Source organism: Battus philenor, unplaced genomic scaffold (assembly GCF_028537555.1).
Source record: "Battus philenor isolate CCGP_79_NKW_IND1 unplaced genomic scaffold, ilBatPhil1.0.hap1 SCAF_5, whole genome shotgun sequence".
Taxonomy (NCBI): domain Eukaryota; kingdom Metazoa; phylum Arthropoda; class Insecta; order Lepidoptera; family Papilionidae; genus Battus; species Battus philenor.
The window spans coordinates 7,539,714-7,552,522 of record NW_027181715.1 but is presented as its reverse complement, the minus strand read 5'-3'; the positions used below and the strand labels follow the sequence as shown (position 1 = coordinate 7,552,522).

Below are 12,809 nucleotides of genomic sequence, written 5' to 3'. Positions count from 1 at the left end.
AGTTTTTTATTTATTCTTCTAAATCAATTTTTCAGATAAAACTTTTGCCAACGGTTTTTCTAATCCTAGAAACAGTCGGAATTAGCCTTTTCCGGTATAACTTTCAAGACCTTCTTCGATTCAGTTTTATTTTTTTCAATCGTCTTAAAACGACATTGATCTTTTGAGTTGGCTGAATAGCCGGAAGTTACACGGAGCCAAATAAAGCGGATACGGTGGTTGCGGAACGATCCGTCGAGGCAAAACAGTCGCGAAGAACCAATGTAGTATGAAATCGACCAATCGAGACTTGACGCGTTTGAGATACAAAACATCTTACAAAATTGTTTAGGCTAAGGCAAATGACTTGCCAACACTATCGGGGAAGTCTCAAAAACTAAATCATTGATATTTTGGACGTGGCCCTCGTCGGTTTTAAACGACAATTTCTCTATTCTTCCAAGTTCTTTACTTTTTGATCATAGAAAATAAATGACCTATAGGAACAATATTGATGAAATAAACAAAATAATAGGCAAAGACATTTTCCACAGGTTTTTTAAACAGAAAATAATAAAGTGGTGTCTTTTAATTTTTTTTTAAAACATTTGTACCCCTGAAATAAGCGATGTTCTAAGTCCAAAAAATTTGTTAAAAAGCTTCAGCATTTTTTAAAGAAACTGTTCTAATATTACCGCCCAATTTAAAATTACAAACACATCCAGTGTGTATTACGTAAAACCATGGTAAAACTAATTAGGTCCGCAATGGAGAAACGATCTAAGATGGAGATAGGTAAAGTCTTATAGGCAGCATGAAGGATACAGACCTATTGCAAATATATAGAGGAGACCAATGTCAAGTAGTGTACGACTCATTATGTCATCACGTACACAAAATAGTCGACCCGTAAGACCCTTAATATTTCTTGTGTTAATTAGTTGACACAGAAATGTTATTAATCAAACGCAGACAGAACAAACTGACAGTAGACAGAAAGAAAACGTATTAATACCTTAGAAATATGATACTAAAACAGAATGCTGCGAATATCATCGATTCAACGCATAAAATATTAGTATTCTTAAAGATCTTAAGTTTAAGCAACATCATCCTTTAAGTCGTAGTACATTTACTTTTGGACATGGCCCTCCCGTATAGATTTGGTGCCATTGGACCGGTTGGAAGCGCCCTGCATCCAGAGTTTTCCAAAGACCTCAGATCGTCTCCACATCAACGTTGCTCGGTAATCTTTCGGTTTCTAAGATTTTTAATTACTTTTACCACGTAATGTGACAGAAAATAACGTAATGGAACGCAATTATTGTTTAGGATAGAATAAATGGGTTAAGATCCAAAGATCACCTTACTTTTGTTATGGACGGATAAAATGAAATCTCTCAGAGTATCAATGCTAAATTTGTCTTGCAAATAAACCTCTCGAAAAAAAACAAACAACAGGTTGAAATAAACATTTATTAAAATAATTATAATAAATAAATTCATCTTATTAGTATAAAAGTATTTCATTTAAATGCAATTTTATTATAGTGCTACTGATAGTAAAAATTGTGAAAAGGAACACAGAGTAAATGTTTTAAATATTAACAAGTAATTATTTAGTACAAATGTAATAGACATTTTTACTGTTAATCTATTGAATTTTTACAATATATTGTTTTTTTACTGGCCTATTGCACATTTTATAATCTCTGAATATTTTTATCGTTTGAAGTACTGTATATCTTGGAAATTAAGGCCTTTTGTAAATACTCTGTAAGTGGTAAATTCTAAAAAATAGCAGACATTTTTAACGCATTTAAAAATAATATAAATTTTACGATTAATATCTAAATATAGCTTGTACGTTCTCAACAATGTTCATGATTACGTTTGTCATGTCTTAGAAACATTACCATAGTGCTACCGGCACCACTTTATCCAGCCTTAAGAGAGCGCGTCGAGGCGGGGGCCGAGGGATAGAAAGGCATAAGCGTCGCCGGACTGAAAATAAGGAGCCGCCGATAATCACCTCCCATCACGCTGCGGTACAGCGGTCTCGGTAGCATTATAATAATGGAACAAAGGTATACAGTAAGCGTGTGATAGCAAATGCATTTTGTTCAACATTAGAAATTGCCTCGTTGTACAGCTATAAAGTATGGAGTATCTTCGACAAGAATCACGGAGAGGAAAGGCCTGTCTGCTACGAAACGCGGCACGAGAGGTTCATTAAGAATAGCCGAGCAGAACATGATGCCCATTGCTGTAAATAAATGATCTTTATAAGTAGCAGATTCACAGATTCAACATTTATATATCATAATATAATGAAAAACTTTTATTTATGACAGACGTTGCGACAAATATTCACACTTAATTTATGCAGGCATTTTGTTTACTTTAACATAATATAAACACAATTATATATATGATTGATAAGAGCATTTACGGCTTACTATCGATAAATAGGCAAATGAAACATTTATGTATCATATATTTTAGAATAATGAACGACATGACATACGTAATTCTGTTGTTAACACAAAAATATATATTTTAAGCTAAAAAAACATCTGTGATTTACGCCCAGTTTCTGAAAGGTCAATCAAAGAAGCAATCACTAAGGATTGTGTTAAAATTATCAGCTGCTAAATCTATTTAACCTGCCTAAGTTTGTGAAAGGTTGGTTTACTAATCACTATTTAAATTATAATTAAACAATTGAGTTCCATTTTACGACAGATAATATTGTTCTTAATATTATTTTTTTATTATATAAGTCCGTCATGGTCATTTTAAAATGGACAGCATTTTAAAAAAAAGGTAAAAACAATGTCACTACCATGTCAATGTCGACGTAAAATGTCTTGGCGAGAATTAAATATTTTATACACTGTTAAGAAAAATGTTTATGTAATCGTAACAAAACTTCATAAGACTTGAAGAAAATAAATTTTAAACCATATAAAATGATTTACATCGTTTATTAATATAGTAATAATAAAAGTTCTTCGTATGAGTGAAATTAACTGAAGTTTTTCTTCTGTTAATCGTCCGTTAATCGATGATTTAATTTAAATAATATATCCAGGCATTGCAGCCGCTCAAATCATATTAGAGATCATATCAGAGATCAATCTTACTTTAGCTGATTAGTCTTTCAGAACTGGACGTTAATAATCTCTTAGGCATTAATGGTATAACTATGCGTATTTAACAATATGTTAAATTTAAGCAATGGCCCGGTAGGTTCCTATGAAGAGTATCGTTTGCTGCGAGTCCAAGAGTATGTAGAGGAATGGCCGATCGGCGTAGAACCTTGGAGAGGGCGGCTTGGCACACCGCAGCATCATCACCATGCCTGCACCACAGGGAAACCGTTGCAAGCAGTAGTACAAATGTACACTAATTTACATTGAAATCTTACGAGAAAAGTATATTATACATAAGCATTCAGTTATTAACACATAAGTAATGTTTCTGTTAAGGCGTTTCTAGAGATCGGATTTATATCTCCCGTTAGTCATTTTCTGATTTAGAAATTATGAAGGGATTGAAAATATAGATTAAAGATCTCTGCACAAACAGGGGTGGTGTTTCTCGTTTGGAGAGCACTATCATTATTATCGCTATCCAAGAGGCATCAGCAATTGCCGTGGATTCGAATGGGCAGAGTGCGCTTAGCTTAAAATCTCCTCTCTCGGCTCGGGCTACCTATATATCTACTGTATTATCGGATTAGGCTCACTCGTGCAAGTTATAACTTACAGTGATTGTTTCATTCACTAATATGCATGTCTATCATATACTTTCAATGCGTAAATATGTATCCGAAATATCCAATCTCTTGTTATATCGGATAATATTCGATTAATATTGAATTCTACGTACGCGTAACATATCAACTGTTGATTAGTGACAAGATCAAGTTTTATTTTCGGCACCGCACTCTCACTTGTGGCCAATTGGCTTTTGCAGATTCCGCGGGTTAGAGACGGCAAGGCGCGGAGAGCGCCTTAGCTTAGGGTCTCTCTAGGATCGATTTTAAGATAGCGTAGCCCGAATGTTACCTGGAGCCTAGGTTCTGGCTGCTATTCACTACGATTTCACCGGATTGGTCGACAAGTGTCTGTACTGTACTGTACTGTACTGCTTGCGTTAGTTTTTGTGAGGGCAAAATTTATAAGTCGAGCCTAGGGCTAGGTCCCGGGCGCGGGCGGTACGTCGCCGCAACGGCAAGCTGGCCTTCCACGAGCACACCCCACAACGCAGGCCTCGAAGCCGTGAACTTCCGACTCGGCGTAGGCAACGAACGCTTCTTTCTTATGGCGCCCGCTACACACACACATGCATAACACAAAAACTGTACGAACAGTGCCCATCACCAAACCCGTTCTTTTAGATGTCGTTTAAATCCACGTTGGTTGTAATGGTTTACATTATTTGTTGCTAATTAGGCATACAAAACAATATTATAATGTAGTCATTTAAAAAAAAAATTATGTAGCCGTCTAAAATGTTATTTTCACTATTATGGCCGAAATTAACATTTTATAGTTTAAAATTAGTTATAATATAAATTAATTATTTCGGAAAAGAGGTCTCTTCTCCTTGGTAAGCCTTTTGGTACTTATCCGTTAACCGGGCGCAAGCGAAAATCACTTCATTTTTATTTCAGTCATACAATGTTAACTGCTGGACTGGTTGGAAGATGCTTACATACAATGACTTCCAACGGCCTAAAGAATATTTCCTGTCCATCGTGTAGGGGGAATTCTTTCGCTATGATTGCCGATACGTGGTCTCGAGTACCGTGCGAGCATCTGTTTTGCCTAATAATATGTAATTGCCCCAAATTTCTTACTGTCTCAGAGATAATATTTCCTTGGCCAGATTTTTTTTAATTCCTTTAAAACTAAGTTACTCGTTAATTCTTATTTATCCCTTAATTGTTGCAAAAAAAAGATGAATATTTGAGATTTAGCCAGAACTGAAAAAAATATCTCGGTTTTCAAGAGACTCATAAGGTCAGATTATAAAAAATTATTATTTAAGTAAACGATTCTAATTAATGCGTTTAATTTATAATTAATGACATTTGCGCCTGGTTACCGGAGAAGTAACTACTTTTTTTTAGTTTTTAAACAGTTTAAGGATAATAAAATAACAAAAAAAGCAAATTAAGCAATGATGATACATCAGAATTATGAAAGGCAATGAAAAATGGTAAGAAACAAATAGTTGAAAGATATATCGAACCTGTAGCGGCGGCGGCCTCAGCACCCTCCTCGTTAACTTCGATAAAGGCTTTTTGTACCGCCTTTGAAACGTACAGTGGCTCTGGGATATTTAAGACCTTGGTGATACCAGAGTTTTCCTGGTTGAAGATACTTTGAATACCGAGCTGTAAATAAATCCATAGATTATTCTCGTATTACATATGCAATGACATGTTTATGAATTTTACTAATTTTCTTTTTAACGGCCACGTAAATAGATAATGCTGCTACAACTATAATAATATAACAATTTTTTTGTTTAAGAAAAATATCGATCTCGTCGATTTCTTTTGATATGATTTCTTCTGTCACAAATTAGGTAAGATAGTGCTGTAGTTCATTCGCGTTAAGACTCTAAGGGTTCATTGTCCGCCGGCCTAAACGATTATATCTCTCCCGATCATACTAGATAGAAGCGTTTCTAAGCGCTAACGCTTTTCGCAATACCATCATAGTTTTATAAGCCGACAAAGTTGAGGTACGGCCCTCTTAGGCGCTCTTGGTTTGGAATGCTAAGCGGATATTATTGACCAGTGACAGCCAGGCCAAAGTCCCCTCTCGCTGGGACCCTTGAGCAGATTCACTCCACGGAGAGTCCAACTAAGCGATCTAAGAGGATAGCGACCTCCCAATCAGGTTAAATAGTAGTATGTAGCGGCCCGAGTCGAGGCTCTTCCGGAAGCGCCGTACTTCGCTACCTTAAAAGGTCTTAGGCCAGACGCCCTTTGCGTCCCCCATAAACTCATAGAATCAACAAATAAATTTTAATTTAATTTAATAATAAATTAATTTAATGTTTAGGCAGCAGTGGTATTCCTATAAAAAATCTTACTAAAAAATTCAACTAAAGTAGTGAACACTTTAATTCACACTTTTGTAAATAACGATTCTTTGTATTCTTAACGCGATCGAACTCTATAAGTCTTAGAGTTTTTATAATAGTCAGACTTTCAAAACAACGTTTGTGATCAATAAACAGTTTGAGCAATTATGTACAATTTCATCGAAAATAGCAATTTATAAAACCACAATCACATTTAACATTAAATTACATAATATCCCAATAGCAGACAAGGCAACGCTTTGACCTTCAATTTATTTCGGGGTTTTGCCTACTTACAACTGCACTGATGAGATCATCCTATTTGCCATTAGATTACGTTCTAAGAGTCACCATTTTTATTTGTTTATACCTACTCCATAAATGTGTCTATTTACGTGATTTCCACCTATGTACTGACTTACGACATCTCTAAATCTATAAGGCATGAAATTTGGTAGGAATATCACTTTCGTAGAATAGAGTTCAACTACACAGGGATTTGTCGAAATTCCACTCGGAAAAGGGTTTAAACGGCATTCATAGAAAATGCATTGTTTTAATCTCTTATAGGTAAAAAAGTAGCAGAGAAAAGTAGTAAGTGGTAGAAGTATAAAAACTTTGTGTATGCATTATATAGATTTGCCACTATTTATAAGCAAGTTACCTAAGGATAAGCGTCAACGTCCATTTAATACCATAATACCACACTGCGATAGCCAACCCACCTGCCAAGCGTGGCGATTATGTGTATCTCCCATAGATATCTTTTGACTGAAACGACGAAGTAAAAAACTTGACAACAATACTTAAATCTTTTACTTCCACATAAAACAGTACCGGTGCAATATGGACGGGTGACAGCTAGTACATATAAATATGTCTTTTAAAAACTATATTACCTTTGGAAGAACTTCGGCGAGGTCTATCTCAGTTTCAATCTTAAATTTGGGAATGGTCACTTGCACTTTGGTGTTAAACATGTTATCCACTTCAGCCATTAAATCATAGCCGTCAGCTAATTTCTTCAATATGCGACTAAGTCCGTTTATTTCTTTAGGTAGAACGACCAACATGCTAGTGTTTTCGCCTACGTAATGCATTTTTAATAACTGTGAACAAAAAACATGTTTTGTAATTAATTTGTCCACACTCAAGTATCAATTTGTATAAAGTTGTATGACTTGTGTAAATACATATACAGGGTGATTGATTATAGGTGTAAAAGCTTTAAAGGGATGATTGTCACCTTATACAAAATAATGTAATTATACTATAGTAAGGAAAAGTGTTTTTAAAATTCGGATTATTACATATTAAAATTAATTATTGTTTACTATTTATCCATGCAGACTCTTATTGTTTGTTAATCTGTTATTCCTGCGATTATATTACTGAGTGACATTAATCAGTTTAATACGTTATTAATACTTAAAAAAACACCCTATAACTATCTTCGCAGTGTTTGTATTGCTAGAAGTCATCGGCTTATAGGATTACAATGGAAAAAAATGAATTAATATAACAATTTAAAATGATCACCGAACTTTTTTGATTGAAAATAGGTTTAACAGTTTTAAATACTTATAATCAATCAATATAAATATGTGTAAATGGGAACGAAAAAAGAGAAAGTTCAAACTGATGGATGATGGTTAAAGCCAAAAAGAGACAGATGTAAATGTATGAGGGTATACGAGTTTTGCGGGTGGCAGTGAGAAACAGCCAAGTGTACGTTATTCTTCCTTCTTTATTGGCGAGGAATTAAGTCCATTCATGATGTATGTGGTGTATATTACAAAAACTATATATAATATCTAACTGTCAGCATTGTAATTCAAACGAGTAATAATAATTTAACACTAAAAAGTTTTGACAACCTTAGTGGCCAGTAATATCGAGCCTTCTCAATTGAACGTTACGTAAAAGGTGAATATGACACGAAAAATTAAATGGAATTTAATTAAGAGAGGACGAGGTCCCATTCCGGACTCAATATTTAAAAATAAAATCAAGATTTTCCCACAGTGTGTTTATTACTGTATAGTGTTTTATTAAACATAAATAAAACCTTTTTGTAACCATTAAAAAAGTAACAATAATGTAGTTGTTATTAACAAAACTACGCTATAGATAATTACAGAACGTTTTTTTTTTTCAAACAATATATCGTTTAGGCAGTAGAGTCTATTCAAGGTAACGCATAATGAGTTCCAGCAAAACATTTGAATCATGACTAATACGTATGGAAGCGCTCACTATTTGTTATTGTTACTTCGGCACTTGTATATCGCTAGCACATTTTCACTATCTATATTTAAAATATTTCGCTTTGTGCAAACAAATACGCCTTTTCTCTTCAAATAGCTCAATGTCGTCTGAAGTAGTTGTGGTTTATTGATAATTTTAATTAGATTTATTGGCACCCACATGATAGCATGTTTATTATTATTATAACTAAAATTAAAGTGTGTATAAACGAAACGAATATTATCTGACCAGTTGATCAATATTAAATTTTACATCTTTCACCGATCACCTGGTTATCACTTTGAAACTATTTAAATGCGATAGGCCAATAACTACTGGCAATATAGTCTGCAGAGACAGATAGTAAAAATTTATTAATAAAAAAAAATTCTAATTTTGAAATCATGTTCTCTTATGTTATTTATTATTTCTGAAACCATTAACTTTTGGAAAGGATGTACCATTCATTAATTGTCAGGAAATAAGCTTCCCCCCTAAATTAAATCACCCCTTTAAAGCTTACACTAATAACCAACGACCCTGTAGATCATACAATCGCATCTTTAAAGACGATGTATTTTCTATGCAATATTCCTTTTCATCTATTTTAATTACTTTATGCGTAATGTATGTGATTATAAAACAATTTAATTTTATGTAACGTTTTATAGTATTAGTTTACCTGAGCTCCAAGTTCTTCACTCTCCCCATATATATAATCATCTTCTTTGTACATCATAGGGACCATCACAGTTTTTTCTTCGTCAATATGGAATGGCTGTTCCATAGTATTTGCTGGATCAAATTGTTTCCTCCATATTCCCTGTAAATTCGGATTATTGTTACATTCATGAATATTTAAAACATATTTATTTTATATAAGGATCTAAAAATAGTAATAGAAATAGTATTTTACATGAAAAGTATATTTCTTTCAGTATCAACCGTAGACGAGATATTCTTAAGAATATTTGGAAGCACATTCATATAAAAATTAAAAAAAAAAAGCGTCCGCAACGCCTGCCTGTATGCAGGTAAAATCTCTAAAAATATATCCTTATTAATTTACCCAATAAAACACGTTGAAGCTAATTCTTAGCTAAAATAAGTAAATAAAAAATAACAGTAAATATGCCTATGAATATCTAACCTTTATTGACAATTCTTATATTAACTTGGTGGAGGTAGCCAAATGTGATATATTGATCAATAAATTTACTGAAAACAGTTTTATAATGTAACAACATTTTAATAACATTTCACAAAAGTAGTTTTTTGAGAAGTTTAGATGTTTTCAACAAAGCATTTCTATGACCTGTTCTATTGAAATTATAAAATTTTAATGAGATTTAATAAAATTAGCTGACAATAGATAAAAAAAAAATATAGCAACTTTTTTTTACTCTAAAACTAATTTAAAATGGTTTTACCAACCAGACCAAACTTTATTTACTGCAATATGAAGTTTGTTGTTTTAATAATAAAATTCTAATTATTATTCTTGTGAATAGAAAATAATCGATTATTTATGAATACAGTATTCATTTTATTTCTGTTGTATAAACCGTAAATATGACCGTTTTTTTTTATGACTAACATTCTTCTTGATAAATTACTGGGTTAATGAGTCGTACGATCTTTTGTTTTAACATAATGCACTTATGGTATAAACAAGTAAACTTTTGAACAACCTGTGGTACACATACTTTTACACAGGATTCCATTAGGAGCATGTGAAAATTATATTGGTTATGACAGCAACATCGCAGAGTTTTTAATGTTTTAAATAATAGATCTTTTTTTTAAATTCATTATAAAATCATGTACCATTAACCAGCATATCCTTGAAAATAAAAATAAAAAACTTGTACATAAAGTGTTTGTTGTAGTAACTGTAGAAATAGCACAGCCTCTAGAAATAGTTCTATATAGATGTTAATAGAAACAATTTTTATGAGCGGGTCCACACATACTCCATACTAGCTCTTGGTCACGAAAAATAAATTAAAAATTTCATGGAGTGGTGTTACAGGAACTAAAAAATATTGGGAAGCGACATCTAAAATAAATAAAACATACTTTCATAAAAATTATTTACAATACATTACCTTGAAATATAGTGCATTTAAAAGGACAAGTCGACTATCGCAATTAAGGCTGTCACTTGAAAGAAGGTCCTTAATTTTTGAATTTGTTTTGCTTTCAACCTGGAAAACAAATTGATTATCAAATCAAACCTTATTAGGCTTGCATTTTTCTTCTCAAAGTATTATATAATTATATATATTATATAAAAGTAGTATTGTAAAGTATTATATATTATCTAAAAGTAGATAAAATATTCTAATTAATTTAAAAATATTTTTATGCATTTACTAAAGGTTATGATTGCTTTATATAAATTTAATCAATAAATTAGATTTTATAAAATATATTGTGGGGCTTAAAAAGTTATTGCTTATACTTCCTTGAACTATCAGACAAATTTACTATCATAATCTTCATAATTATCACTTTTATAATGAAAATTGATTAATACATTTTTCAGTCGCATCACTTTCATGATGGATATAGAATTATGTGTCATGTACATGATAAGATATATTTATTAATCTTACACTTATTTTATATTAACATTATTATAAAAAATAAAAAGTGTACAAATTAATTACTAAAACCTTAGGAGATTTATTAAGCACTCATTACAATTATTATTCCACAAGTTTGTCAACAAATTATAACTTTTTTTTTGCAAGAATAAAAATATTTTTCTGCCAAAAAAGTTGTTCTTAAATATAGATTTGTAATTGATTTGATAATATAAATAAAAAAAATTTCTATAAATAATTACAACTTTACCCATTTGTTTATCTTTTCAGCAGCTGCAGCACCATCATCAAAATTGATCTTTTCAAAAGAAGCATCAAATACTTTAACAGCATCTTCTTTCAGGTTTTGTTCCAGGTCATAGACACCATCCTTTATGTAAACTTTATTCGCTACACTCAAAGTTACATCCTTAATTGACTTTAGTTTAGATGACACTGTAGTGAATGTAGAACGAATCTGTAAACAAAATAAGTTTAAACATATAACTCCAACATTTGCTTTAAAAAAGCAAAAATATTGATTAAGGATTCTTTTCTGTAAATTTTGCCAGAACTGAACCAATACCAACAAAAACTAACTTAAAACAAAAATGTAACCATTAATTTTATTTAGGTTTAGTTTATTATATAATCATGGATTTAACTTGTAATTATGATACCTAATGAAATCATGCTATCAGTAACACTTAAGTATAGTAATTATTAATTTACTGGTAAATTTATTCTAATATTTTCCACCTTTCTCTTTATTCACATTGGAGTTCTATGTATATAGTTATTTAAGGCCATCTAGCCAATTCTGAGTTAATATACTTTTTTGTTCATTTTACTTTCAGGTATGTTATACAGAGAAGCTTAATTCTTTTGGGAAGACCTAAGGTTTACAACAGCAAAAGTATAACTTCAAATTGAACTGAACTTTTGAGAATATATTTATTTAGTTTCTGAATTATTCATATAAACTTTTCAGAAAAATGTTAACATTCATCTATATCCACTTCAAATTAAAGAATCGATTTTCACATTATGAATAGGTTATTTTTGTACTCACGGATTCATCATCTTTAAACCCAAGACTGGTCAGTAATTCTTCATGTGCAGAATCTGTCGTGCCTAAAGTCAATAGTGCCAATACGAATTCTGCTGATAATGGGGAAGAAACAGTACTTTTTGTTTGGTCAAGTTCCTTAAACAAAAAAATATGTTTATTAATCATAGATTTGTAAATAGAATTTTATTTGAGAAATATTTTACATATATTTATTTATAAATAATTTTTGGTTAAATTTTATAAACTATTACATATAAAGGTACTTACATTGCAAAACTTCGCCGAAAATTTTGCAATTGAGGAAGACAGAGCTTTATCATCCATTTCTTCAGAAGTAGTAAATATCAAATTTGCAAACAAAACTAGGAGAACTGAAAAGAAATGTATATTTATTATTTAAGATACGATACAAGGAGAGTCGTACGAACGCACCGCCGCTACTATTTAACGAATGATATCATACAAATCCACATCGATACTGCCCGGGTAACCGCAAAACCATGTACAATTTATACGTAGAGACCAGAACCAGCGAATGAATCATAGGCGGTAAATGTATTGAACGTCACCTAAGCCTTAGTAAATTTTAGGAAAAATAGCTTACTATTTAACCAAATTCAAATCTATTTACCTTGGCCAATGTACGTCGTCATCGACGTTGTTACTATTTAAAGCAAGGTGTGACAAATAATAAATCATTAATTTTCTGAATTCCATCAATAGATAAGAAAAATAGACTGCCAGTGGAACATGATTTATTTTAATTTTGATCTTATCTTATCAACCAATAGTTAAAAACAGCGCTAATGACTGTATTG

General features: G+C 31.8%; 1 protein-coding gene across 4 annotated transcripts; it reads right to left on the bottom strand.

The window, feature by feature from the left end:
• Positions 1-1,517: 1,517 nt before the first annotated feature.
• Positions 1,518-12,809, bottom strand: LOC137929797 (antichymotrypsin-2-like). Of its 4 annotated transcripts, none has more exons than XM_068772904.1 (9): positions 12,623-12,802; positions 12,259-12,362; positions 11,992-12,126; positions 11,191-11,397; positions 10,440-10,538; positions 9,014-9,154; positions 6,984-7,193; positions 5,242-5,386; positions 1,518-2,245 (listed from the first exon to the last, which is right to left on the bottom strand). In XM_068772904.1, the coding sequence occupies exons 1-9, from the start codon at positions 12,642-12,644 to the stop codon at positions 2,109-2,111; spliced, it is 1,200 nt and encodes a 399-aa protein (XP_068629005.1). In that variant the 5' UTR covers positions 12,645-12,802; the 3' UTR covers positions 1,518-2,108. The 4 variants fall into 4 exon arrangements, with proteins under 4 accessions (XP_068629005.1, XP_068629006.1, XP_068629002.1 ...); XM_068772905.1 differs by having other exon boundaries at positions 2,154-3,343; positions 12,623-12,806; XM_068772901.1 differs by lacking the exon at positions 1,518-2,245 and adding an exon at positions 4,129-4,317 and having other exon boundaries at positions 12,623-12,809.